This window comes from Taeniopygia guttata, chromosome 26 (assembly GCF_048771995.1).
Source record: "Taeniopygia guttata chromosome 26, bTaeGut7.mat, whole genome shotgun sequence".
Classification (NCBI taxonomy): Eukaryota; Metazoa; Chordata; class Aves; order Passeriformes; family Estrildidae; genus Taeniopygia; species Taeniopygia guttata.
Window position 1 is genome coordinate 276,316 of NC_133051.1, and position 27,208 is coordinate 303,523.

The 27,208-nt window shown below is 54.4% G+C and overlaps 1 protein-coding gene across 1 annotated transcript; it reads right to left on the reverse strand.

Annotated features, from left to right (window-relative positions):
* Positions 1–527: 527 nt before the first annotated feature.
* Positions 528–16,683, reverse strand: WNT2B (Wnt family member 2B). The gene is made up of 5 exons (XM_030292055.4): positions 16,047–16,683; positions 5,025–5,245; positions 3,244–3,521; positions 2,578–2,842; positions 528–1,568 (listed from the first exon to the last, which is right to left on the reverse strand). The coding sequence occupies exons 1-5, from the start codon at positions 16,208–16,210 to the stop codon at positions 1,339–1,341; spliced, it is 1,158 nt and encodes a 385-aa protein (XP_030147915.1). The 5' UTR covers positions 16,211–16,683; the 3' UTR covers positions 528–1,338.
* Between the last annotated feature and the right edge of the window lie 10,525 nt (positions 16,684–27,208).

A 27,208-nucleotide genomic window follows, 5' to 3' on the forward strand; every position in this document is an offset into this window, starting at 1 on the left:
ATGCATGCATTGAGTTGTGCAATCACAGCGCAGCCTCATCAGCTGGACCCTTCTCTTAACAACCTCTTGACTTTTTTGCTAATTTGGCTGTGGGTTTTCATCAGTTATAAAACAGTGACACAGTATGTGACTATTGCATTCTCCTGCCTTGACTCACTGGCTGTGATTCCAGAGCAGTGACCCCCCTGCTGCTAGCTGGAGCAGCCTTCCATGACTCGGCTTCAGGAATAAGGGATGGGGAAGGTTGCACACAGAGCATGACAGGCTGTGCGAATGTTAGTCCAAATGCCACAGTAAATCTGCCCTGTCCAACCTGGCCCTGAACACTTTTGGGGATAGGTTATCCACATGTCCTGAAGTGTGATCCTGCTGAGAAAGGATTCCCCTGGGGCTCTGGATGCTCAACTCTGTAGGAAGCTTTGAGACAGCAGGAGCTGCAGACAGCAGGGAAAAGAAACGCTGTGGGCTGGTTCCTGCTCTGGGGATGGGCCCAACTGAGTGTGTAGGAATTCAAAAAACAAAGGACATAATTTTCTGGTACAGGTTTATAATGAATTTTGACTTAAAATAATAAGCAGTATACACAACATACACGTGAGTTGTACAGAGATGCTGTTGTATGGTTGACTTCAGAACCTACCAGTAAGTTCACAGGTTTCATTTGCTCTCTCAAGCCCTGTATGTCCACCAGCATCTAGAGGTGGCCTTTGTCTCTGTGCAGTCCTTCAGGGTTCAGTTCCAAGTTACAGCTCCACTTGTTCCTGGTGCTGGGGACGCAGGGACAAGCCTCGTGCAGAGGTGACTCTTGCTCAGTGGTGTTAGTGATGTGTCAGGCTGCTCAAGGTAAATACAGGTATCATGGAACTGTCTTACAGATTCACAACACCCTTCCTCTGGCCTTGCAAAAAAGAAAAAGCAAGAATGCTTTTGCAGGAGTGGATTACTCTGAACTAGTGTTTTTGCTGGTGAAGCTTTACTGTAACGTAGATTCTCTGGGGAGGTACAGGATTCCTCAGCCATCACATCCCGACAGTCAGTCCTCCGAGTCTCTACTGGTCACACCATCCCTTTGTGAAGAGAACCTTTGCAGGTTCACAGTTTAAGCAAGGATCGCAGCCTCCTGCTAGGTCAGGGATTAGTTTTGCTGAGCACATTGAAAGGCCCACAGTACCTCCTAGGAGCTGTAGTCCTTTCCTTAGTGCTTTGTAGAATTAATTAAATAAAAGCCATGCAGTTGAACTACAGCTCCCAGAACATCGTGGCCCTCAGGGCACAGGGGTTTTAAAAAAATTGCAAGGGGGGGTGGCAGTGGCTTCTTCCCTCAGTGCTCCTGTCTGGTCAGGTCTGGTCCAGCCACTCAGCCCGTTTGGGTGCTTTGCACGTGTGCACATCCACAGTGTCCTCGCACTCCTTGCAGCGCACAGCGCAGCACCAGTGGAACTTGCACTCGCACTTGGTGACGCGGGTGACGCGCGTGGTGTCGTACCCCCGCCCGCAGCACATCACCTCGCAGCCGTCCGTCCCGCGGGACGCCTTGTTGCACACCCGGCCAGCCGTGCCCAGCGAGCCTGGGGAAGGAAGCCAGAGCAGGTCACGGCCTTGTCCTCCCTCGTGTCCCACCCACCCGCAGGGGTAACTGGTGAGACTGGGCATCTCCAGCTGCAGGGGGACCTTGGGTGCCACTGCTTTAGCAGGGAAATCCCTTGTTCTGTCACAGCACGTGCTGCACTGCGCTCTCCAAAGGCACCACTTTGAAGCCTGCGCTTGCTGTGCTTCACGGACAGGGGATGCCACAAACCCAGCCAGGGATGCAGCTTTGGTGTCTCTGATGTCCCTTATGAGGGAGGGTTGGAATGAGATAATCTTTCACATCCCTTCCAACCCAAAACCTTCTGAGTTTCTATGACAATCTGCATGGCCCCCTTCCCATGCCCACTGCTAGAGCCTGTGTGTGCTGCTGCCAGAGCATAAGAGCGGTAGGGGACAGGGATGGACTCTCTGCAGCCCCTCTGTGCCTTGGGGACCCCCTGGAACAGTGTGTGCCCACCGAGCCAGGTTCTGCAGCTGGCAAAGCTCAGAATGCCCTCTCTGCTTAGGCTGAGGATGGCAGGACCTGTGCTCCCCACTGAACTCCCATGGCTGCTGCCAACTAAACTGGGAGTGCTCCAGGCTGAGAAACCACTGATCACTCTGCAGGAGTCCAGCAGCCCTGATGGCTCTTCCCTCCTCTCATCCCAGCCTTGGGCTGGGTTCAGAGGAGCAGCCTGTGCATGGAACAGGCTCTTTGTTGCCTGTTCAAGGGAGTTTTGCTCTGCAGAAGACGGGCTCTGAGGATACACTCCACTTCTGTGATGGCCTGAGGGGTCTGGGGCCTTGATGTAAAGCCTGGGGACAAACGCAGTCCTGCCTGTGCAGGTGTGGGGTGCTGTGGGGACTCCTGGGTCTGGGTAACCCCTTCTCCAAAGACTGGGGTTGACTGGGGAGCTGAGCCCACAGGCTGGGCTAGCTGGGAGCTGCTGGTCTGTTGGGAAGGGACAAGAGATGCTTTTGGGTAATGACTGGAGCTCCAGGTTTTACCTGCTGACTTGTCCATCACGCAGTAATCAGGTGAGTTCTCAAAATACACCAGATCTGTTTTTGTGGGCTTCCTGAAGTTCTTGTTGGCCACTGTGAAGCCAGTGCCATCCTGATTCATCGTCACCTGGATGGCCCCATTGTATTTCCTTCTTAGGTAATCCCCTGTTTTTCGAAAATCTGACATAGCCAGCCAACAAGTCCTTAGTGTGCAGGAGCCGCTGACCCCGTGGCATTTGCACTCCAGCTTCAGGAAGCGCTTCACAGCCTGTGGGAAGAGAGAAGGGTAAGGACCAGTGGTCACCCTGGGCATCAGATACTGCAGCAGTGTCTGCTCATTCCTGGTGCAGCTTATCAGCCCTAGGCTGTGTGGGATGGGGCTCCTGATGGGACACAGGGGCTGTGTACTGAGGTCACCGATGCCAACATCAGCAAGGAGACAAGAGGCAAAGGTGAGCGAGGTCCTGCCATTCCCTGGGGCAAGGCATGCAGGGGAGCACTGGGAAGGCGGGGCAGCATCCAGCCTTATCCACTGCAGGAACTGCCCTCCAGGGATGCCCAAGGTCCCGTTCCTCCGGGTGTTCCAAGCTGTTCTGGCTGCCCAGTCCCTTCTGGAAGGTCCCAGTGGGACGGGCGAGCTCGGGGCTCTGCTGCAGGGGCTGCACTCACCATCCTCCCGCAGCGGTTGTTGTGCAGATTCATCAGCGCCCGGGCATCCTTCACTTTCTTCTCCTTGGCATCCACAAAGGCTTTGGCAAAGCGGATCCCGTAGTTGATGTTGTCACTGCAGCCGCCCCAGTCGAACTCCCCGCGCTCGTCCTTGGAGCGGCCCCTCTTGAGCGGGTCACAGCTGCAGACCTTGAGGTCCCCTTGGCTGCAGGCCCGCGTGATGGCATAGACCACCCCGGCCGAGGAGATGGCGTAGACGAAAGCAGCCTCCCTGCTGCCTGCCACGGGAGAGACAAAGGAACGGGGACTGAGCGTGCCAGGCTCTGCCAAGGGCCTGCAGCCCATGAAGAACCAGGGCCTGGGGAGCCAGACCATCCTTTATGTGGATAAGCCCAGCCTAGCCACCTCTGGTGACCACAGCGTCCATCCTGGCTGCCCTGGAGCCCTTCAGAGTAATTGCAATGCTCAGGGTACGTGCCCGCGGGTGGCAAGACCAGCCACCACCCTTCTGCCAGAGCCACTCCCGTCCCTCTGGCCGGGCTGGGCTCTTCCCGCACAGCACAGCTTGCCGCCTGCTATTTTGTGTCTCTGCTCCAAGTTCGCAGCTGTTTTTATAATGTTGTAAAAGAAGCTGCAAATCAAAACCATGTTAGTCTTCATTTCGAGAGCCTTTGAAAGCAACTTCAAAGGCAGCAGAGCTCTCTTTGGGCCTCGCAGGATGGGGCTGTGGCGAGGAGCTTTCATCATTCCCCATCCTTTGCCAGGAGAGGATGCAAGCAGGAAAAAAGGTGCTGTGCTGGGAACAGAGCGGCTGAGCAGGCAGGCTGCAGCGTGGTGGGGCGAATGCTGCATTCAGCATTCCAGTCCCTTCCCTCCACTTGGGTCGGGCATCCAGCTGGTGGCTCTGCTGTTGCCCACCCCACGGGCAGCTGCCCCATCCCCCCGCCAGCTCAAGCAAGCCCCCCACTCACCGGCTCCTTCTGCGCCACTCACGTGTCCTCCATACGAGCTGCGAGTGGAAAGACTTTTCCAGCCGCTTTTGATTTGGAGGCCGCATGGCTGGACGCTCCCGGCACGTCATGAGATGCAGCAGCATCTGTCCTGCAGTGCTGCTGCCTCTGCCGGGGCTTGTGCCGGCTCCCAGGGTCTGTTTGCTCCCAGAGCACTCCCAGGGCAGCTGGAGCCCTTGGTGCTGCTCCTGCTCTGGAACCGCCCCAACCCTGTCCCCATTGTGCCTTTCCTCTTTGTTCCCTGGGTACATTTCTTGGTGCATCCCTGCTTGTGCTGTGTCTGTCCCTCACCTGGAGTGGGAAGGTCGCTCCCGGGCAGGGCCATGCCCAGTCCTTTGTGCAGGGCTGGCACCTGCCCCGTGGCCATGGTCCTCCTCCACCTCAGAGCCTGAAGCAAGGATGGAGCTGCATCTGTGCCTTGCCTCCCTTGCCATGCAAGGGAGCAGCCAGTTCCCACGTGAATTGCTGAGTCCTGGCCAACCCCGCTCTCCAAATATTTATATATCCCATTACTGTTTACACATGAGCCTGTTCTCCGGAGGTGTCTCCTCCTTCCCCCTTCTCCGCCAGTGCTCCCCCTGCTCCATCTCATCTGGTGCAGCTATTCCAAACGCAGTGCTCTGCTCCCATTACTACTTGATTAATTTACACGGAAAGGCAAAGCTCTCCTCAGGGAGTAATCCAAGCCACCGGACATGGCAGCCCAGTGGGAGGAGAGACCCCAGGAATACAAGTCCCATGGTGGTGGGAAGGGGACAGGGCAGGACCTACTTCGCAGCATGACCCGGCCGAAGACAGTGTGGTCACGGTCCAGGGTGCTGCAGTTCCAGCGGTGGTGCCGGAATTGGTGCTGGCACTCCCGGATCCACTCCTTGGCTCCCTCCCCAACTGACTGCATGATGTCAGGGTACCTCTGGCAGAGCTGTCGCTGCTTGTTCACTAGCCCAGGGATGTTATCACAGATCACCCTGGCGCCCAGTGCCCCGATGTACCTGCAAGAGAGAACGGTACCACATTACTGTCCTGCCTGCACAGGGGAGTCACAGAGTCACTGAACATCCTGAGCGGGATGGGACCCACAAGGATCATAGAGTCCAACTCCTGGCCCTGCACAAGACACCTCCAAAATCCCACCCTGGGACTGAGAGTGTTGGCTAAACACTTCTTGAACTCTGGCAGCCTTGGGGCCACGGCCACGGCACTGGGGATCCTGTTCAGTGCCTGACAACCTGCTGGGAGAAGAGCCTTTTCCTGATATCCTAAAGCTCCCCTGACACAGCTCCAGGCACTGCTTTGGTTCCTGTCCCTGGTCCCCGAGAGCAGAGATCAGAGCTGCTCTCCACCACCCCTCAGGAGACCCCAATGAGGTCTGACCTCAGTCTCCTCTTCTCCAGCTGACCAAACCAAGTGACTCCAGATCCCCACTCTGCTTGGTGGGTCTTATATTGAAGTCTAGTTTCCCTGTTTCCTTTCTAGCTGTGTCAGAGCTGCTCCAGGCTCTGTCCCAAGTGTCTCTACACAGAAATGTGCCCCCTTGCAGCATCCTCTTGGCACGGGTGAGCTGTGAGGCACATGTCAAGACCTGCCTGGGGCTGTGGTTCAGACAGGCAGGAGACAGGGACAGGGCACAGCTGAGCCATCACAGTCTTTTTGTTTAATAAAATAATCCCGAGATGCATGAGCCAGGAGCAAGCAGAGGTCTTCTCAGTGTGTGCATCAGTGCAGGAAGGAGCAGAGGGACTGTGGAGCCCATGTCCCCCAGCAGACAGTCAGCTCTGGGTTCTGTGGGTCATGGGATGTCTCCATAAGCCTGGCCTGTGTCAGCTCCTGGGGCAGCAGCAGAGAAACTTGCTGATGTGCAAAACCTCCCTCCCACCCTCTTCCCAACATCCCAGCCCCGCGCTGTCGCCCAGCCCTGCTGAGCACAGCAGGATGGAGCCCAGCTGAGCCCAGGGCGGCTCGTACAGGCTCTGCCCTTTCTGCTGCACTCCTCACCACACTGCCATCCCCTAGCTGTCCATTTCTCTCTCTGCATCTACTGAACATTTACTCTCATGCCCTGAAGCTCCGTAACTGGCAGAACTATGCTGTGGCTCCTATCTTGCCTGTGTCCCACCTGTATCCTGGTCCTCTCCCCGCAACAGTGGGGAGAGAGCAGGAACTCAGAGCAGAAAGACCAGGCACAAACAGCAGAGCCTGGCTGAGCCCATGGGCAGCTTTCCATAGCCATGGGGGAGGGACCTGAGCTCTGCCCCACGCTCTCTCCCCATCCCGGACAATGGCAGCAACATGGAATTTTCCATCCCAGTCAGCTCCCGCCTGCACCACCCGCTCACCCCTCTGGCTGCTTGTGCTTGAGGATGATTTTTGCCACAGAGCACGGAGCTGGGATTCTGGCTGGAAGGGATGAGGTTTGGGTGATATTCAGATTTTTTATAACCCCCAGACTGGAAGCAAAAGCTTTCCTTCAATAATAATAAAAAGCAATAAGCTTGGACAATATTTCATTGTCTGTCTCTGGACATGTTCTCTCAGTTCTATCCACCCCAGAGAGAGCTCCCAGGCTCAGGAAAGCCCTGCAAGCACAGAAAGCAATGGGATCTGCTCCCTCTTTTAAAATATTTTGTTTAAATGCTGGCAGAAGCACAAGGTCATCTCGGGCTGGAGCTGAGGATAATAAACCCAGCTCCCCATGGCTTTGCAAGCCCAGACCCCAAGGGGCAGTGAGCGTTATTGTCTCAGGCATGCTCACCAGCCTTTCATCCTGAAGCAGGGGAGCAGGGAAGCAGCAGAAGCTGTTTAGGAAAGAAAAGCCAACAGGAGCTCCCCAAGCACTGCTGACTGCGGATGTTTCGCTGCCTTGCTCGTGCCAGACTCTGAGAGCAGCCCGTTCCTTCCCATGGGGGCAGGGCAGAGCAGCATCCCACCAGCTGGATGATGGCAGCGTGACATCGACTCACACTGCAGAATTCCTCCCGGGAAGCATGGTCAGGTCCCCAGCCCTGAATCCATTCTGCCCAGCAAGGGTGGGGATGGCAGGTTTATCCCTGCCTGTGTTGGCAAGAGCAGTGATGAGATGCTGGAGGCAGCAGGTTGCAGGATGGAGGTTCAGAAGTAGCCAAAGCTCCTTTTTGCTGGAGAAAAGTGATGCTGGGGAAGCTGGGGAAGGTAAAATGTTCTGTGATGGGCCACCTCACCAGGGACCTTCTGGGGCTAGGGCGCTGGTCTCCAGTCACAGCAGTGGGCTGGGACACAGCAGCTGGCAGCGGAGCTGCCTCCCGCCTGGAGAGTGATGGATAAAGCACTAACACCATCCCCTGGGAGACCGAGATCAAGGGAAACCCTCCAGACAAGATAAACACTAGGCACTCCCTTTTTCACACTGGAAGCTAATTACTTCTCCTTAATTCTCCTGCCAAATAGCCAGATCAGAGAAAACATTATCAGCAGGAGAAAGTGGAGGGAGAGCAGTGCGAAGGGCAGCAACTGCAGCAGCAGCAGCTCGCCATGTGCATCCCAGAAGGGCCGGGGTCAGTGGCTGCATCTCACTTTGCCTGTGGCAGCACATTTACAGCAGCACCTACAGAATTCCATCAGAGTTTGTGTACTGAAATCTAACACACAGCTAAAGGGAAAATTCCTCCCATGTCCTGGAAAGGCTGTGGTTGTCTCAGCAAAGACGAAAGCTTCCACTTGGTGAGAAATGCTCCAGTAGAGTTCAGTTACTCCGAAATGGAGCAAGACAAGGAACATCAGAAAATTCTGCCAAGCAGAGTTTTGGGAGGGAAAAAACCCAAACATTTGTTTTGGATAGATGAAAGCACCCCTTCCAATTTATTTCTCAAAATCTGTGACATTTTAAAAACACTGCAATGGGAAAGACAATGGATGTTCTGAGAAGTCCCCAGCTGCCTTATCAGAACTTTGTTTTCAAACAAGTGAAGCTGTGCTGGAAGTGGCACACTTCTGCAGTGCTGTACTCGGGGGTAATCTGCATTTTTCTAGCTGAAAAAAACCCACAAACCCCAAGGCCTGAGTTCAGAAAAATCTGTGAGCGATGACTTCTCCTGATGCTGGAGGCTACTCAGGCTTAGACTTCAGGGCTGGGAGGAGAGCGGCAGAAGCAGGAGCCGGGTAGCCTGCAGTGAGGATGAGCTGGGAGGCAGGGCAGAAGGGAGTGGATAATTCAATGCGCGTGGGGATGACAATCCCCACCCTGTCCGACAGAATTCCGTATGCTGCTGCCTCCTGAGGGTGTGTGCAGCCCTGGCATCGTCCTTTGCCAGGTGCGGAGCTGTTCGCCCAGCTTGGGTAAGGGGCTGGCACCATCCCTCCAGGCTGGCCACCCTGGGCTGCGTGATGCGGCGGTGTCACCTCCTGCCGGGGCTGCAGTGTTACCTCCTGCCGGTGCTGCAGTGTCACCAGTGTCACCTCCTGCCAGGGCTGCGGTGTCACCAGTGTCACCTCCTGCCGGGCTGCAGTGTCACCTCCTGCCGAGCTGCAGTGTCACCAGTGTCACCTCCTGCCGATCAGGCTGCAGGGTCACCTCCTGCCGATCAGGGTGCAGTGTCACCAGTGTCACCTCCTGCCGGGCTGCTGTGTCACCAGTGTCACCTCCTGCCGATCAGGGTGCAGCTCCAGGTGCATTCCCATTTTCCCCAGCCCGGGTGCGGGTCCGTGCTGGGGACACTGCTCTGCCTCTCCTGCCCTCCCTTCCCTGCCTCTCGCAGGGCAGCAGCACCAGCCGAGGCAAAGCCTTTACCTTCCGAGGACAGGTGCTCCTGCAGCCTGCAGGCCAAGCCTTCCTCCCTCCCTGAAGGCTGCAGCGCTGCTTCCCCAGGCTGGGCTGAGCATCTCACCCCAACATCCCACCAGGAGACAACCGCCAGGCGCTGCCTTCCAGGCTGTTGTTCTTGTGGAGAGCCTGCTGACTTTGGCTCTTGTAAACAGGGAGAAACCTAAATTGCTTCTAAGATAAACATGCAAATCAGAGGCAGACGCATCTATTTATTTGTCAGCGTGCAGGCTGTGCTAGCGCAGCTCGGCTGTGCTGGCTGTCCTGCCCCTGGCTCCCCACTCCTCGCAGCTCCTCTGCCCTCTGCCCAGTCTGAACAGCTCCTCCCTGCATGCGCTCACTGGAAGATATCAGCTGGGAAATGTCTCTTGGAAAATGAGGTTTTGAAGAAAGAAATTAATTTAATGGGAATTCATAAATTTACATGGAATCGGAAACTGCCCCTTTGCTCTTCCACAACACCAAGGTGTTCCTGCAAAGTGAGTGCCCTAATTCAATTTCCAATGAAATTTATACTAGACACTGCTTTAACTACGACTTGATTTTTCACCATTTCATAAGGCATTGGAAAACTTATTTGAACGTGACTTAATTTTAAAAGAGAAATCTTTGGAATTGCCATTCTCAGACAAATCAACATTTTAGTGCTCTGAATTAAAACAGCTGCTTGAAACGTCATAAATTCCCATTGTGGGTTGCACCAATACCATTAAAGGCACAGTTTTAAATTAGATTAATAGAAGCTAAGCTTAACTAAAACCACGGTCACAGCTTTACCCCCAGCTGCTCCCGGGGGTTCTGGACAATTTCTGTTTCTGAGGTCTGCTGAGCTCTGAGGCTGAGAAGAGAAAATGGTCTGGCTTCTTGGTGGCATCAGAGGCTGTTGGAGTCCATCCCCTGGGAGGAGTGATTCAGATCCCCATTGATCTGTAACAGCTTTGGCAGTCCTGAAGGATCAGCTTGGGAGCCAAACTCCCCTGGCTTCTGGTCTCTTCCCATCCCACTGAATCCCCATGACATCTGTATTTTGGAGGGAGGCTGGAAAACCGTAAGCAGCTATTTGAGACAGCTTGTGCAGATAGGATCAAATCCAACATCCCTGCCTCTTTGCCTGCTAAAGAGCAAATTCCATCATGCCTGGCAGCATTTCACCTCCTCGAGTTCTTTGCATACTTCCCAAGGATGCTGCACCTTCCTTCCTCTCCTCTCCCTGCTGTGGCAGACAATTTACAGCCAACTGCCAAGCACTCTGGTTTGCAAGGTGCTATAAACATCTGAGATATTATTTTAGTATTACAAACCCTGAGTATTTTATTAAGCCCCACTGGGAACAGGGCCATCCTGGCCTGCTGGAATTGTTAACGCCTTTGAGTGATTAATAGTCCTAATTTCCTCACTTACAGCCACTACTCTGCAGGTTGAGAGCCTTAGTCTCACTTCAATGATTTTTAATATCATAATGCTGAGCCACTACCAGTGCCACTCAGGGGACATGTTTTTCATTTTCTGCACCATCTTTCTCTTTCTTGTGCATCCCTCTTTTAAAGTTGTCCACCTCCAGATCCTGGCCAGAGTCCCCTCTCTGTGGTTTTCCTGCAGCCCATGCAAACATTGGGATGTAGTTTCTGTGAGGAGGACTGAAACACTCTGGTCCTAGGGAGATGGAGCAGATGGGTGCTGCAGTTTGTTGTCCCCTGGGCAGAGGTGGGAGGCTTTGCTGTTGGCATCTTGCACAACAGTAATGTGAAAATTGAGGTCTGAAAACTTTGGTCAGCACTGGGTGAAAGCTGTTCCTCAGGGACATTGTTGCTGGTGCATGAATACAAAACAATTGCTCATTAAAAATATGCTCTACCCTTAAGAACCAATTTTTTTTTTCCCAGATCTCGAAGTTCTTTGCTAAAAGGTGGGAAGGTAAGACAGCCTTTGGTAATAAAGCTGGATGTGTAATTCTCTTTTCCATGGCATATCCTGTGTGTTGGGTGTGAGCTGCTCCAAGAAGAAGCTGTGTTTCCATGGGCTCTGGCACAGCACAGATCTCCTCATGGCACTGCTGAAATCATTTTTGGTAATAGCAAAAGCTAATGACTTTGGAAGAGCAGAAGGATTTTTTTCCTTCTGCATTTCTTTCTGAGAAAGATTTCCCATAGGCGAAAGTGACCCTAATGAAAAATGGACTGAGCAGCACAGTTAGGATTATTATAATGGCACAGAGGGACTGAGAGAACCCATCTGTATCATCCACCCTAACCATGAACACCAGGGATGCTGCAAAGGCCACGGGGTTCATTCTCCATCAGTCTGACATTACTTTAAAACTTATTTTTCACAGCATGGCTGCCTGGACAGCCAGAGCTGTGGAGCACCTCAGGATAAAGACTTCCTGGTCACTGACCTCCTGCTTTTATTGCCATGCAAAGTGCTCTGCAGCAACAAACTGACAGCCGGGGCGAGCACCCGGAGATCTCCGTGCCCCAAGTGCTGCACGTCTCTCCCCTTGGAGGTGGCAAGTCCCACTCCTGGAACTTTGTCCCCTGTCCCTGGCCATGGCAAAGGGGCTGGAACCAGGTGCTTTAGGGTCCCTTCCAACCCATTCTGTGGTTCTCTGGTTCTGTGCCTGCAGCAGTGCCACGGCCGAAAGGGCGATGAGCTGCTCGGCAGCGCTGGTGGCGGAGGCAGCGGCTGATCCAGGGCACAGGACGGGATCACAGCTACGGACACGCAGCCCTCGGAGCCCCCACACAGCCTGCGAGAGCCTCTAGGAGCAAAGCCCTCGGGGGCTGCTGTGGGCCTGCCCAGCTGAGGCTGGCACGGCGGGGAGGAGCGGTGCCCCCGCACCCCAGAGGGTCACACGGCGGGCTGGGGAGCTCCTCCACGCAGCTGTCTTTCCCTTGGCTTAATTTCAAACATTCCTATTTATGCTATTTCCCCTCCCACACACCTTAGCATGATGCCTCCTCAAATGAGCCTCTCTCTCCTCTATCCTATATCCACATGTGTGTGTGGCTCCATTTCTCCATCGCTCCTGGTGCCCATCCACTGCAGCTGGATCACAGACAGCACTGGTGTCTCAGTGGAAACACACGGCAAATCCTGGAGAAGAACACGGGGGGGAGCACAGCCAACAGCCCATCCTGGTGGGAATGTCTCCTTCTCCATCTGCAGTGGGGGTGTCCTTGCCAAACCCTTGGCCTGAGCCATGCCCAGGGGTTACTCTGTCACAGAGGGAGCCTTGGGCACTCCTGCTTCCTCATTTGCCTGTGGTATGTTTTCCATGCCCATAAACACACTCTTCCTTCCCTGGCCAAGGAAGGGAGCTGGACCAAGATGGCAGCGTGATTCTGGACTGGTCATCCCTCAAAATCCCCACATGTGCATCACACCCCGGGATGCAGCAGCTCTTTCAGAGCCCCGGTATCCTGACAGCACCATGGGCAGCCCCATGTGGTTGCCAGGTTCCCACACGCTCTCCAACCCACACCCAAACTTGCAATCCTCTTCCTTCCACAGATTTGTTTTATCTCTTTGGGAGCCTGATGCCTCCCATCTGTTCCAATGCCAAATGAAATTAAATATTTGTAGTTTCCAAGGGCTGTGGTTAGCAATAAACAAGTTAGCTAACAAGGATTTGGTGTGCTGGGGAGCTGGGGGTGTCTGTGTGGGTTGCAGGAGAGTGGGTGTGTGTGAGGGTGGGATGCAGAGGGGGATGCAGGGCTTTGTGTACATTTTTCTTTAACGAAACCTTTAATTTTAGAATGGCTTTCCACACCAGAACAGCTCGCCGGGCTCTCAATAGCGAGTAAACTCTACTTAGTTATTTACAGCAAGTTTGTTTATTGCACAGTTTATGTTTATAAGCAACATTTGTCTAATCTCCCAAATCTTTCCAAAGGAATTTTGGAGGCCGCTTTTGGGGCCTGACAGCCTCTGGCGGTGCGGGGCACAGCCCTGCCAGCCGCCATCCCCAGACGGTGCTGCTCGCCCTACCCGAGCGCACGCAAGTGTAAACGGGATTTAGGGATTTTCCCGTTGCATTCCTTCTTAATTTCTGTCTGTGCCTCAGCTGGTATTTTGTTGCTAAGTAACACTTTGGAGTTTGGAAGCATTTATGCAAGGGTGCTGCTCCCCACAGCTGCAGCCACCTCGCTGCCACTGTGAGTCACAGCGGTCTCCAGCACGGCCACCACCACACAGGCCAAAACCACACTGTCCCCAACCTGTCCCCTCTGCCTGTGCTCTGAGCACGTGCACACACACACACACCCACCCACGGCCACGATTTCGGATGCCAAAGTTCACCAATTCCTGGCGTTTCTGTGAGGCGGTTGGGCCACGCCTGACGTCACTGAAAATTAATAATTTGCAGTTGTTTAGAAGAAACATTTGGTTGATATTTCCTTTCCATGTACTGTGAACAGAGGACACCCATTTTTTCCTATTAAACTACTTAAAGAGTTGACTCTGAAAATGAGAAGCATTTCCTCCAGTTCCACAAGTTTATTGTGTGTGAATCCCTAGAAGAATTTGGCAATAATAATTAAAATAAGGAAGGATGATGCACCACCAAATGTATTTACTGTAATATCAGTGGTGTGAAAGATGTGCTTGGAAACCTATGCAAATCACTGAATAACTTTTTTACCAAGCCACAGCTGGTTGAAAGCATTTTCAGTAAAACAGAATTTCATCTAAACACACTATTTTATCAGGACTGACACGTCCAGCACAACAGCGCTCAGTTCAACTTAAGCTTTTCTTAGGAATGTTCTGCTTTCCAGAAGAGAAAGTTCAATTGGAAGTGTGAGTCTTAAGAGTTTAATATATTCCATTTCTAACTGTTTTTGTTTTAAATGTCATGTATTTATGGTCCTTGGGACCAATAGTGCTTGGTAAAATGTCCAAGGCATGGTGCCTGTCTGCACCGTGGCTGTGGGGCTGCGTGGGGCTGCCCAGCCCAGCCCAGCCCAGCTCCCCGGGGCTGCCCTGCTCTCCTCTCCTCTCCTCTCCCCTCGAGCTGCCAGCCGGGGATCAGACTGCAAGCTGAGAACGCAAACTGCTGTGGGAGCTAAATCTAGCTTCCTCCAAACAAGCCACAGCTACTGAGGCTTTCAACGTGGCTGGTTTTCCTCCCGCTTGCTGGGAAGGGACACGCACTTGGAATGAGGGCAGACCGCGGCAGGGCCGTGGGGGGAGAAGTGGGGTACGACAGCGAGGGAAATAGGTGGTTTTAACACTCCTCCTAAAGAAGGAATTTTCACCCTTCAGCAGCATCCACGTGTGTTAGCAGAACTGCCAGTCTCTGGGCGGATGATGCTGTGACTGCTCCGTTCCTCCTTTTTCCCAGGCCATGTTATCCCATGCACCCACTCCTCTGCTCTAACGAACCTCTGTTTCTCCAGCCTCTGTGATAATGGAAATAATACAACTTCTCCACTGTCCCTTCCTTCCTTCCTCAGCTTTTGGCATTTTAGCAACCTCCCCTTGCCCACAGAAGCAATCCTGCCTTCACCTGCCCTGCTGGGTTGGGGCAGAGCTGGCTCAGGAACCCACGTCAGTGCTTGTATCAACCTGAGGCTCCCCAACAGTGACTCATTTTCTCTTCCAGTGATTCCTGTTCCCTTCAGCTGACCAGGCTTCAGGAAAGTTCCTCTGGGCATGGCTGTGAACAGCCTTGCTCTTTCTACTTTCCATTTGTCCCGCAGAGCATTTTCTGGTCTCTTGAAGAAGTTGCTTTTGTGCTTGGTTGCCACCAGTTGCCTGAACAGCCTGTCCCCTGAGCTCCCACTCCTTCCTAGCCCCACAGCTTTCCTACCAGCCCTTCTCACCCTGGAATCGCTCTGCTAGGGATGCCAGCCTGGCCAGGGCTGCCACACGCCAAGATGTGCTCTCAAACACCGGGAATACTTGTGCTATCTGTATGACTATTAAGTGCTCCCGGCCCCTTACAGAGTGCTCCACGGTAGCTGAGAATTTCCAGAAACTATCGTTTTCTTTCAGTGGCAGATGGGTTGAATTTGATTAAGTTTTGCCTCATCCACCGTGATCTGTTAATGATGATGAGATTGGCATGGAAAACACTGTTTTCCACAAGATTAGAGAGGACTTTTATTGGGTGGGGGACACTGAGAACTTTACTGCAGCCAAGAATTTTTTTTCTCCAGCATTGTTGAACTACTGAAACAGCACAGGGTCACTTGGAAAACTTCTCGATCCTTGTTTTCCTAATTACTGTCATTCTGCATAGATGAATTTTCATTCTTACACGAACCGGGGCAGGAGGAGACTAATTTCCAGAAGGTTTTTGTAATGGCGTCTCTTACAAAGCCTCATCTTATCTAAAGGAAGGGGGACATCAACTTTCTTCGCTTCCCAGGAGCAAAGTAAATAACTGCGCAGGCAGCACCGCAGCCGTAGGGATGGGAGCTCCGGCAGGGTCAGGGTGGATCTGGGGGTCCCAGCTGCTGTCGCTTCCCCTGTCCAAACCGTACCGCGGGGAGGGAAGGCTGTCAGAGGTGTCACGGCGCACGGGGTTCGGCTCCCCGACAGAGCCGGAGGTCCCCGCGGCGAGTCCCATCCCCAAGGAAGGAGCGGCGGCATTTTCGGGGAGGCTGCGGTGACGGCGCCGCGGAGAAAGGCTCGGTACCGGTACCGGTACCTGCCCCGGGTTCCGGGACAGCTCCAGACCGGCAGCCGCTCTGCTCTGGGAGCCCGGGACGCGGCCGGAGCCGCGCAGGTGGAGCCGCGGGGAGCCCGCACGGCCCCGGCCGGTCCCGCCGGCTCCCACGGCCGCACGTCGGGCGCTGGGCGCCGGCTCCGTCCCCTAGTCGGTCTTCCCCGTCCCCGACCCCATCCACGTCCCCGCGCCGTTCGCGTTCCCATCCCCGTCTCCATCCCCGTCTCCATCTCCATCCCCGTCCCGCGGCCGCGCCCCGCGCAGCTCCCGTCCGCCGCGGCCCGGGCACCGTCGGAGCGGCGGCGCCGTGGCGGGACTCACTCACCACCACGAGGAGTCGGCGCGGGGCGTCAGGGCAAGCAGGAGAAGGACGAGGGGAAGGCAAAGCCGGGGGGCCGCGCCAGCCGTCCGAGGGAAGGCTCCGCACTCCGCACGCCCGGGGGCCACGGCAATCCCAGGAGACGCTTCCAGGCGGTTTGGGCTGAGCATATCTCTCCGGGGCGGGGTCCAGACGGAGAAATGACCGGGGAAGGGGGTCCTGCCCGCGCTCCCCTCGGGGCACTGCCCGTCACGGCCCCGCGGCGCGTCCGCCGGCTCCGCGCTGCTGAGCGAGCCCCGGCTGGGCCCCCGCGCCCAGGCTCATGCTGCCGCGGGGGCGGGGGGCTCCCCGCGGGGCTGGGGGCACTCAGCGGGGCCCGCACCCCCCGAGCGGCGCGGGGCGGGCGGCGGGGCCGGGCCGGGCCATGGAGGTCCTTGCGCGGAGGGCGAGCGCGCTCTGGGGATGGGAGCGCGGGGGCCGCGGCCAAATATTGCCGGAGCCCGCCGTGCTGCGGGCTCTCATTGGGCAGAGTCAGAGACGCGGAGCCGCCGCTCCGGCCGCACCGACCCCCGCCTCCCCGGGGGCACGTCGGACAGCCCCCTCCGGGCTCCTGCCCCCGCCGCCGCCCCGCTCCGGGGCCGCTCCCACCGCCGCGCCCGCACCCGCGGGGATGCGGCGCGGAGCCGCCGGTCGCGGCCGCCCCGTCGGGCCCCGTCCGGGAAAGGGACTGAGCGGCGCGGCGGGATGCGGGATGCGGGATGCGGGATGCGGGATGCGGGGGCCGGGGCCGGTCCGCCCGCGCTCCCCCCGCCAGGTGTCACTGCTGGGTGGCAAACCGGAGCTGAGCCGCGCTCCGCGGGGCCCTGCGGGGCTCCGAACCCGCCGGCGGCCGCGCCCGCCCGTCGCAGCTCCCGCGGCCCCGGGGCGGGCCGGAACGGGCAGCGCACGGAGATCGCCGTGCCGGGAGCGGCTGGCTCCGCTGCCAGGCGGCCGGGAAGGTCCCAGGCGTGGGGCGGAGGCGGTGCAGACCCCACAGGTGCCCAGGGACCTGCAGGGAGCGGTCTGAGGGACAGGGACACAGTGGGCATACACTCCTGGGATGGTGCTGGCCACAGCTGAAGTGGCCATCGGGTATCAGTGTCTAAGTTCAGACACAGCCCTTTGCACTAATTTGGCGAGGGCTCTCCCTCCTCTACGTGCCTCTGTCACCTGTGGCTGTGGGACAGGGAGAGCTGGTGGATGAGCTGCCCTGGGCTTTCAGCTTTCCTTCCTTCATCACCCTAAAACTGGTGACTGACAGCTGGCGAAGGCCAGCCTTGCCTGGCACTTCCCTATTCCCCATGCAGTCCCTGGCTGGTCTTTCCACACCATGGAGGTGAGCAGGCATTTTGGTAACCTCTCACTGTCAGCCACATTTGTGATATACCTGATTAATTACTGGGATTGTAAACCCCATTATCCACCAAAGTCCTTTCCACATTGCCAGAGCCCTCAGCTGCCCCCTCCCCTCAAGCCAGCTCCGCTCACTCTGCTCTTTCCTTCCTATTCCTGTTGTTCAGATCAGAGAGAAACTTCCCCAGCCTAGAAGAAACAGGGACTAGGAGCTCACACATGGTTAAAATCCAATTATACTTCAGAAAGCTGCAGTGACAGAAAGCTGGTGCTGGTGGGGTGCTGTCCTTTTGTCTGAGTACCCACACAGAATATTGCATTACAGTTTATCCCCAAAGTGGTGGCACTGAAAAGGCTGATATTTATAGACTGTGGAAGGCTGTGAATTTGTTTAGAAGACCCGTGACAGTGGGCAGAATGCTGGACGCTCTGCTGTGACCATTTTGTGGGCTTTTCTCTGTTACTGGGTTGTTTCTACACAAAGACAGGAGGCTGAGTACCCTGGATCCTGCTCTCATGGGGAGGGAAAGGGAGGAGGTGACAAGCACGATGTCCATGTGAATGTGCAGGTCTTGGTCGTGATGTGGTGCTGGGCCAGAGACCTCCGGCTCAGGCTGAAACTCAGGGTGAGAGCAAGAGGCAGCAGTGCAGGCAGCAGTGCCAGCCCTGGCAGGGGAGGGTGACAGTGTCTGCAGGAGGGATCACAGCTAAATTTTGGTGTGGAAGTGAAATGCTCAGGCTGGGTGCTAGAGCTTTGCACCCAGGATACTGAATTTCTCTGTCAGCCTGGTGACTCATTTGAGGCTTCTCCCCATAAAACCCACCTGACAGCCCATGGACTGCCCTGGGTTTGTACAAGGCTCTCCCTGCATTGGGCATTGAAGATGCCAGGGCAGATCTCACTCCTCCAACTGGGCAGAGCCTCATGTTTGATCTTCCATTCAAATTAGCAGTGCTCAGGGTGACGGGGTGCTTCATCCACATGAGCTGTGGTGAGTAAATAAACAAGGCTCTGCTTTCAAAGGCTTTCACAATTCATTAACTTCAAAGGAATGGGCTCTCTATTTTCTTAGCAGGTCGGTCATTCCACAGAGTTACTCTGGGTGCTGAAGGTGGTGACTGGTCCTGCCAGGACGCTGGGACAGCTGCTGCAGGGCCCAGTGTCACACACAGAGCTGTGGCGGGGGCAGAGGCGCAGTCCGTGGTCAGTGTTATGCCTAAGGAGGAGAGCAGGGTAAGTAAATGTATGGGCAAGACTGGTCTGTAGCATCCCCTGCTCCAAAGAGCTGCTCCATAGGTGGCACCCAGTCTGCAGTGTGCTCCAGGCACCATCAGACAGGGTTTGGAAGCCATAGATGAGTACCAGAGCCTCCCCCTCTCTGCAGAAGTCACCCCATCTTTGCTGGAGATGAAGGCAGTGGGATGTCTGCCCCTGCCCTCTCCAGCTGTGTCTCCTGCTGGCGCTGGGTCCTGCTGTCATCGTGCAGCCGTGCCTCCGAATCCCATGCTGGGCACTGCCAAGGAGCTCACCTCTCACGTGGCAGCACCAGGAATAACTCGGAGCCTTGCATAATCACAGGGAAAAATCACTGTCCTGGGATAACCCTCAGTGCCAGGCTGGCTCACCTCATGGGAAACCCTTTTTCTCAGGGAACAAAGACCTATTATAGACATTTATTGCGAACTTATTTTGGGGTTGATAATGCAGCTCAACCAAGCTCCTGAACTTTTAGGGAAGGGACTGGTGAGGGGCTGTGTGCTGTTGGGACCGCGGCCTCCTCAAGCTCATTTTCTCTCCAGCCACAGCACAGCAGAGGACACATTGCTGACATTATCACTGCCCAGTACAGTGGCACCAGTGGAGCCCCAGGAGAGAGGTGGGCTTGAGACAGGCAGTCCTGCTCAATGCTGGGGTATCTGCTGTTGGCAGAGCTGGCCCTGGACCCCCACATTGCCCAGACTGTGCCAAGGAAGATGCTCAGGAGCAGTTCCAGCTGTCTGGAGACAGGGTAGGGGTTCCTTTCCAGGGTGGGTAAGGGGTTCCTTGCTGAGGGACTACACCAGGACGTGAGGGCCATGGGAGCCCAGGGCCCTCTGCAAGCTGTGCCTGGTCCAGCAAAGGCGAGCACGTGGTTAGTGTTGGGTCCTGGTGACTCCAGCACTTGGCTGGGGTAGGAAGGTCTTTTATCCCCCAGAAGAGCACAGCTCCCAAAGGCTGAGCAGTTCTCCGTTATCGCCTGGCTATCTCCTTGGGGTCTGAGATGGTGAGGACGCATTTCGGATGGATACAAATAACCAGAGCAATGAGTTGACCCTTCGATATGGCCCCCACCTCCATAGAATCAGAAGCCAAACAAACAGGCACAGGGCAGCCCTGTTAGCAGAGTGACAGCATGTGCTTAGTTAGTCTATCCCCTGCTTCCAGTGTTAATTGCTTTGTTCCTTCTCAGATTAATGGATGAATTGCTGTGTGGACATGCAGTGCCTCGCCTTGCAGCCATGTGGTGTGTGTGTAACCCTTTGGTCTCCGTTGCCATCTGGGCACAGACATTGTGGGGACATCTTCCCACCCACATGTGCTCACTGGTGCCTGGCTGGAGCAGAGCACTCCTGCCTGTTAGATGTGGGAAGGGGATCAGGCTGTAGGCTCAGCTGCAAGCAGGAGTAAAGGTCAAGTAGTGAAATTAAACCCTGATGTCAGACCTGCATTTCCAACCAGCAGCTTTGTGCCTCACCGACGCCTTTGCCAGGTGTGGTGTACTGGAAAGGACTGGTTTCCCATCACAAGATCCATCCCATACTGTGGCATCAGCTCGCACCTGGCACCATCCCTCCCTTGCTTGCCCACCAGACCGACAGGCTTCTGCTGGAGCTGCTCAGTGTGCCCGAGCACCCAGGTTCAGATGGATCACCACAACCCCAGCTGTGTTAGTCATAGAAGTCACCGAAGGCCAGAAATGGTGCAATAACGCCTAAAAATACCCACAGTGCGCCTGCAGCGCCGGTTTCCATCATCCTGCAGAGGCATCTGTGTATCGTGCGTGCGGGAGAGCCGGGAGAGAGCGCCCATAAATCTGCCGGGCGCTCCCGGCCGTGCCGCCGGCCCGGGCTGTCAGCGGCACAGCAGACGGGGCTGACACTTGACAGGCCTGTGGAAAAACACGCCGTGACATCACGCAGAGACACCAGCCCACTGATTAATCTCCGAGGTCAGTGGCTGCTTTATTTTTAACCAGGGAAGGGTCTGAGGTGGGTTTTTACAGGAGTGGAGCAGCACGGGCTGCCTGTTCCTCCTCCCTGGCGCAGCTGCCCGTGCACATCTCTGCCTCCTCTGGACCCTGCCCGAGCAGCTGAGACGGGGCTCAGGGGCACCGCGGTCCAGCCTAAACCAGCACTGGAGCCTAGCTGCAGGGACTGATCCCACTGTGCCACCGGTGCACCTTGCCTGCACTCCAGCTGTTTTCTTTGCTCCTGGAGTTTCTCCTTACCCTCCCCAGCAGGCAGCTCAATTCCCCCCAAAACACAGCACATCAAACTTGAAATGTTTTGTAAAACTCTGTCAAGCTTTGGAGGGAAATGAAGGTGGTCCCCAGGGGAAAAACATTCTATTTCTTCAATTTCAAAACAACATTTCCCATTTCCAGAGGCTATATACTCTGTGGTTTTTAACATTTTCACTCTGCTTTATAATACAAACCAAAATTACAGTTAAAATAATATATTTTGAGTTTATCAGTTTGAAGCATTTCAAGCCATCAATTTCTCTAGGTTTTATTTTACAGATAACCTGGAAAGCTTTGGGGTGGGTGATTCTGAATTGGAACAGAAACAGATTTCAAAATGTTTTGCAAAGGCAGAACTTCATCCCTGTTGCCAAGTGGGAAGTGGCCAAGGAAGAAAAAAAGCCCTATCAGGTATATCTCTAGCATTGTTTCTAAGTGGAGAATTTTCCCTGTGATTAATGAAAATGGGGAAATAGGGCCAAATCCTTCATGTGCTTTGACCGCAAAGCTTGTACAAACACGCAGGTTGGGCTTTGGCTGGAATGACCAGGTTTAATTAGCTCTCTCCTATCTGGGGATGCGGGTTGTTGCTGTCAGTGCAGGGAGGGATTTATGTTTCCTTTTCCTCAGGAATATGATCAGTGTCTGGGTATTAAGAATAATCAGTTCACTAATGTAAGGTGAATTTCTTATCCTACAGTGCTGATAGTGAGGGGGACGCTGTGAGCCACGGATATGGGTCAGATGGGTGCCCCACAGCGAGGATTTAATGAGGATTTCATGCTGCTGTCGTGAGCCCACACTCAGCTCCTGGGCACAGGGGTCACCTTCTCCTGGGTGGAGATGGCCACATGGGCAAAGGTGACCCAGGCTGCGCTTATGCAGCCTCACCTCAAGTTCTGGGTGCACCTTTGAGCACCACAGTACAAGAAAGATATAAAGCTGTTAGAGACTGTCCAAATGAGGGACGCGAGGATGGTGAAAGGTCTAAAGGAGCCATACACTGAGTGGTTGAGATTATTTGCTTTGTTCAGCCAAGCAAGGAGCAGCTCCTGGGCTGGTGGCATCACTGCAGCAGCTTTCCTGATCAAAGTTCCCACAGGTGTTTTCTGCCCTTTGAAGCAGATAACACTGTGCCTCCCCAAACCTGATCCATCCTTGCTGCCTGCTCCCTATTGAAGCCCTGTGTGGTCATTGAGTCCTGATGAACCTTCACTGAACTGCTAGAGGTTTTGCAACTTTGCATGGTGGGGAACCTGGAAGGAAAAAGAAAGTAGAATAAGCGAGGAAGTGTGGAGAGCCCCAGCATAACTCCAAACTAGGGCAGGAAATGCACCACACATAGCTCCAGCCTTATCATTCAGGATGGATTTTAAGTGCTTCTTCAGTGACTCATAATCCCTGAATGGGTTTGAAGCACTGTCTGCCAGAGAGGAAAGGCCAGAGAGCTCAGATCAGATAACAGGTTACTACAAAGCCTCACGCTGCCGTGGGGCGTCTGCCAGGGCAGCAGCCAGGGCTGGTCAGCTGTGGGGAGGCATAAAATGGTCTCTCAAGTGTGGTTCAGGTGGTCAGGGGATAGAGAACAGGGCCTCTTTCTCCTCTTACTGATCATAGAATCACAGAATGGTCGGGGTTGGAAAGGACCTCGAAGATCATCATGGTCTGATGTCCTGCCATGGGCAGGGACACTTTCCACTAGAACAGGGTGCTCCATGGCATGTCCAGACTGGCTTAGAAGGATTCCAGGAATGGAGCAAGGTTCATACTCAGTCCTGGCCAGACTCATTCCATGGGCACTCTTGGTGCCTCTTGCTACCTTCAGAAATTTCTTGTACCCTGTCTCCCAGAGTCAGCTGAGGATGGGGGAGAATACAGTCTGAAACACACATTACTGAGTGAAACCCCCTGTGAAAAGCCCTCTCTGTATTGTGCCATACATGAAAGATACTGCTGTGGTTCAGAGGTTAACTTTTATCTTAAGCACAGCTAGAAGCTGAAGAGTTTTAGCATTTTTTAAAATATCAGAAAAACATAAAAAAAAGGATAAATTCTGATCTCTGCTATGTTGGTATTAATGGGGAGAAATTTAATGAAAGTCTGTAGAAGCTTCTGATTTACTCTTGTGTGAGATTGGATAGAAATAGCCCAAAGAATCTCATTGCTGCTGCCCAGATTCAGCTGCACAGGGGAGAGCTATTAATGCTCTGTTTTCTTGCCTTTGGTCAATACATCTTGCAAGGCAGGAGGAAGCTGGATTATATCTGTGAGTGTCCTAATGTCATGCTATGTTGGATAATGAACTGTGGATAAATTGGATCAGCTTTTCAGCTGCCAGCCTCTCAGAAATCCAACAAGGAGTCAGGGCAGCAAGCTGTGCTTTCAGCCTTTGCTCTGATAACCTGTGTGCTGCTGTCAAGAGCTATTGTGGTGATTCCAGGCTGGAGCAGGTGAAAATCATTGTTAACCTGGAAAATGTACATATCTCTTTAGCTTGGTGCTTCCCTGTACCTTAAAAATGTCTGGTCTGGTGCAAATCCACTTTTCAAGGAAATAGAGATGTAATGAGAGCGGCCTCTTGCTGAGCTGAATTCAGGCACTGCTTTTGACCTGGTTATTCAGTTAATCCTGGTGGCGAGGAGTGTGACTTGAGAAGCATCCAGCCTCTCTGGAGGAATGCAAAGACCCTGAGGTTGGACACCCAAAGGTTTGTGTTTCCATGGAAATGGAAGGTTTGATCCTTCCAAAGGAAGAATATTGAAAGACCCCCACTTGGTAGCAGGGCCCTCAACCCTGGCAGTGGAGAAGACTCGCCAGCTCCTCTCCTGCCCATCTGCTGGGGCACCTGTCATGATGGACACCCCTTCCCTGCCCGGTGCCCTGCAGAGGGTGTGCTCAGAGCAGCTCAGTGGGCTCTGTGCTCTCAGTGGGCTCCAGCTCGCTCCTGGTAATGCTGGGATGGGATCCCAGCTTCACCAGCACTGCCACAGGCTGTCCCCGCTGCAAGGGGGACTCCTAGGCTGTGGCTCACGGAGGTTTCAGCAAGTCTGGCTGTTGTGGTGAGGGTGAGGGCAGCGTGTGCTTCTAGGTGACGCAGGCTGCTGAATTAGCTCCAGCCATTCAAGTGGCTGCAGCCTCCTGCTCCTGTCTGCTCTGGGGGCAGCTCCAAAGCTTGAACACCGAGGAGCCTTAGAAATCTTGAACCTTAGAAATCTTCAAATTATTTGTGTTGGAAGGAAACTTAAAGCTCACCTCCTTCCAAGCCCTGCTGTGGGCAGGGTCATCTTCTACTAGACCAGTTTGCTCTGAGCCCCGTCCAGCCGGGCCTTGGACACTTCCAGGGATGGGGCATCCACAGTTTCTCTGGGAAATGTGTGCACAGGGCATTTTTGCACAAATAATTTCTTCCTAACATCTAATCTAAATCTTGCTCTTTCAGTTTAAAACGCTCCCTCCTGCCCCTGTCTGCCGGTGTAAATTCCCTGTATCGGTCAGAAAGCTGAGCCCGTTCCCTGTGGATCCGTAAGGAGCTCAGCCCCTCGCTTTATCATGACTTTAAAAAACCCCGGGGCCGCTGTGAGGGGGGGCTGCAGGGTGTCTGTATTTTCATTGGAGCTCCCGGGAGCGTAATCCTGTTAAGGGCTGAGCGTCTGATTCAGCTGTCCTGCGAGAAGGCTAATCCTGCCAGCGGGAGCGCGCATTGTCCAGCGCGGCCGTGCGGCCCTGCGGCCCTGGGGTCAGCGCTCAGCCCCGCGCTCCTCCCCGTGGGGAGCGAGCCCCAGCAAACCGGGAATTGGAGCTGGGTGAGGCTGTGTGGGCTCCTTTGAACTCTGCAGAGCAGCTTGGGCCCCCGGGCACGGCGGGCACACAGCCCGGCACCCCGGCCAGAGCGTGGGCAAATTCCAGCTTTGATCCCATTGTGCGCTTTTGGGGCTCTGCTGTTCAATAGATCACAGCCAGGGAGTTAATTTACTCATTAGCTATACATTTGCCAGGATTTAAATGCCATTTTTGCTCCTGTCCTCCCTTCATTTGTGTGATTTCCCCTTATTTCGAGGACTATTGCCCTCCTGCCGTGGCTGGGTCTTGCAGGCAGGACATAGTCTGGTGGGGCTGGTGTCACTGCTGACTGCCTTGGCTTCTTGGAGGCTTGAAAATGCTCTTTAAAAATAAGATTGCTACAGAAAAGGACATTTTAGTTGCAAATATTTTTTGATAACATGTGGGTTTGCCTTTATTTTATCCACTGAAAAAATAAAAAAAATATCCAGTGCTGATGAATAAGAAATATGTAGATATAGCTGGTAATAAAATGGGTGGGTTCTTCTGGCAACTGTGAGGATGTGGAGATCCACGGGAGGTCCGCAGTGCCAGGGATACTGAGGTTCATTTGGCCATTTGATTAAATTGGCCACAACCCTTCTGTTGAGCAGATGCTCCAGGAACGCCCATTTCACCACTTTCCACTATAACCTGAGACAGTGAATCTGGGGTTAAAAGCCTGAAGGAAAGCTGATAAATGTGTATAATATAAACTATTGAAGACTAAAAAATTCTGAAAACACCAGAGAAAGTAAATACAATAAATTTGGGGCGACATTTCTCTTCCTATCTCAGGTTTTCCGGCCGCAGCTTTCCAGCCCTGGAACAGCCCAGAACTCCACATCACCTCCAGGCAGGGTGGGCAGGAGGAGATTGATGGGTGCCGTTGGCCACTGCTTTGGTCTGTAGGGGTACGTGGAGTTGTGGCTATGCAAAACACGGTGAGGGCTTTGTGCCTTCCTACCTGGCTTTTTGATGACCAATTCCCCCTTGACTGTCAGAATCCTGCCTATCAGCACCTATCCATGCCCAGGGCTGTGGGCAGGCAACGGGATGGCAGCGGGCTCTGGGTCTCTTCTGGTGCCACTCGCAGTCACAGGGGTCTTGTGAAGATGCTGAGATGCCTCCAGGGCTCTGCCAGGTCGCTGTGTGCACTCAGCATGGCCCTGTTTATCCAGCAGCGCCAGGGCACTTAAGCCCTTTATGAGGGTGAGTTACACCACGTTTACTGGCTGCCGTGTGACTCTGTCAGCCTGTGGGGCCCAGGCTGAGCTCCCCAAGGCCACGGCATGAGCATCCAAGTGACCCACAAGCATGCAGCCTCCCTTGGGGTCCAGCTCTTGGCTCCCCACCAACCTTCCTCCTAATAAATTTGCCTAAATGCTTTGCACATCAGCCAGCAACCAATTTATCCCTGAAGTATTTTGGAGATGTCAGTGCGAGAATGTTAATGGCGCGTGATTCCCGCTCCGGAGCCGGGGCACGCGCGGCCACGCAGGAGCGATGTGGGCGGGCAGTGGGACAGCGAGCAGGGCACAGGGCTTCACTCCTGCTGGGACATCCTGGCCCTCAGGTCCTGCTTCCCAACGGTGCTGCTTGGCAAACTGGTGGAGAGATGGAGCCGTTGAACTGGCGAGGATATCGTGCTTAAAACTTGTTGTTTTTGGATGAAGCTCCCAGGCGCCCTCTCCCCTTGTGGCATTAGGCACGGTTGTTTATTGGAGCTGACAGAAACACAAGCAGTTGTCGGCCGCTGCTGCGGGAGTCGTGTCCCCCAGCAGTGGAGGGAACATGAGGGAGCTGATGACTAACACAGCGCTGAGCTTTGTGTGCTCCCAGCTGAAGGCTCCCATATGTTCCCCTCTGCAGCCCGAGGGGGAGCAGCTCGTTTGGCCCCAGAGCAGGAAGCCTTGCTGGCTCCAAGGCCTGGCTCCCAGGAAGCGGCTACGGAGCTGGGGCAGGGCCAGGACACACCTGAGCACATGTCCTTCCTGCTGTGGCAGCCCGAGCCGTGCTGTGGCCTGTTGGTGCAGCCCAGAGCTTGGGAGGAATATTGGGAACGTGTGTTTTGGCAGCTGCAGGGCTAGTGCCACTGGGGAGCTTTGTGGGCAGCACTCAGCCAGACTGGCAAGATTTATGAAGAGATCAAAAAGTCTCCAGTCTACCCTGGCTAACCTGAATCTGTTACTCTGCAAGGTACAGTTGTGATCGAATTGATGCCCTTCACTCGGAGCCGTCTCTTGGAGCATGTTGGGAGGACCCAGGAGCAGAAAAGGCGTTTCCTCAGCAAGCTGCTGTGTCATTAAAACAGCCCGTTGGCTCTCACAAATCATGCTTAGTAAATCCGTGTGCAGCTTTATGGCAAGAGGGATTATGAGATCCTGGGGTGCAGTTAAAACCATGTGAAGCACGTGTAGACCACATCCTCCCTGAGCAGCCGTGCTCCTGGTT

Excerpts from the sequence above, each read along its gene's own strand:
- WNT2B (XM_030292055.4), bottom strand. The coding sequence starts at position 16,210 with ATGCTCAGCCCAAACCGCCTGGAAGCGTCTCCTGGGATTGCCGTGGCC. Across the intron at positions 3,522-5,024 it reads CGGCCGGGTCATGCTGCGAA|GCAGCAGGGAGGCTGCTTTC; the intron begins GTAGGTCCTGCC and ends CTCCCGTGGCAG. Across the intron at positions 1,569-2,577 it reads CGTGATGGACAAGTCAGCAG|GCTCGCTGGGCACGGCTGGC; the intron begins GTAAAACCTGGA and ends TTCCTTCCCCAG.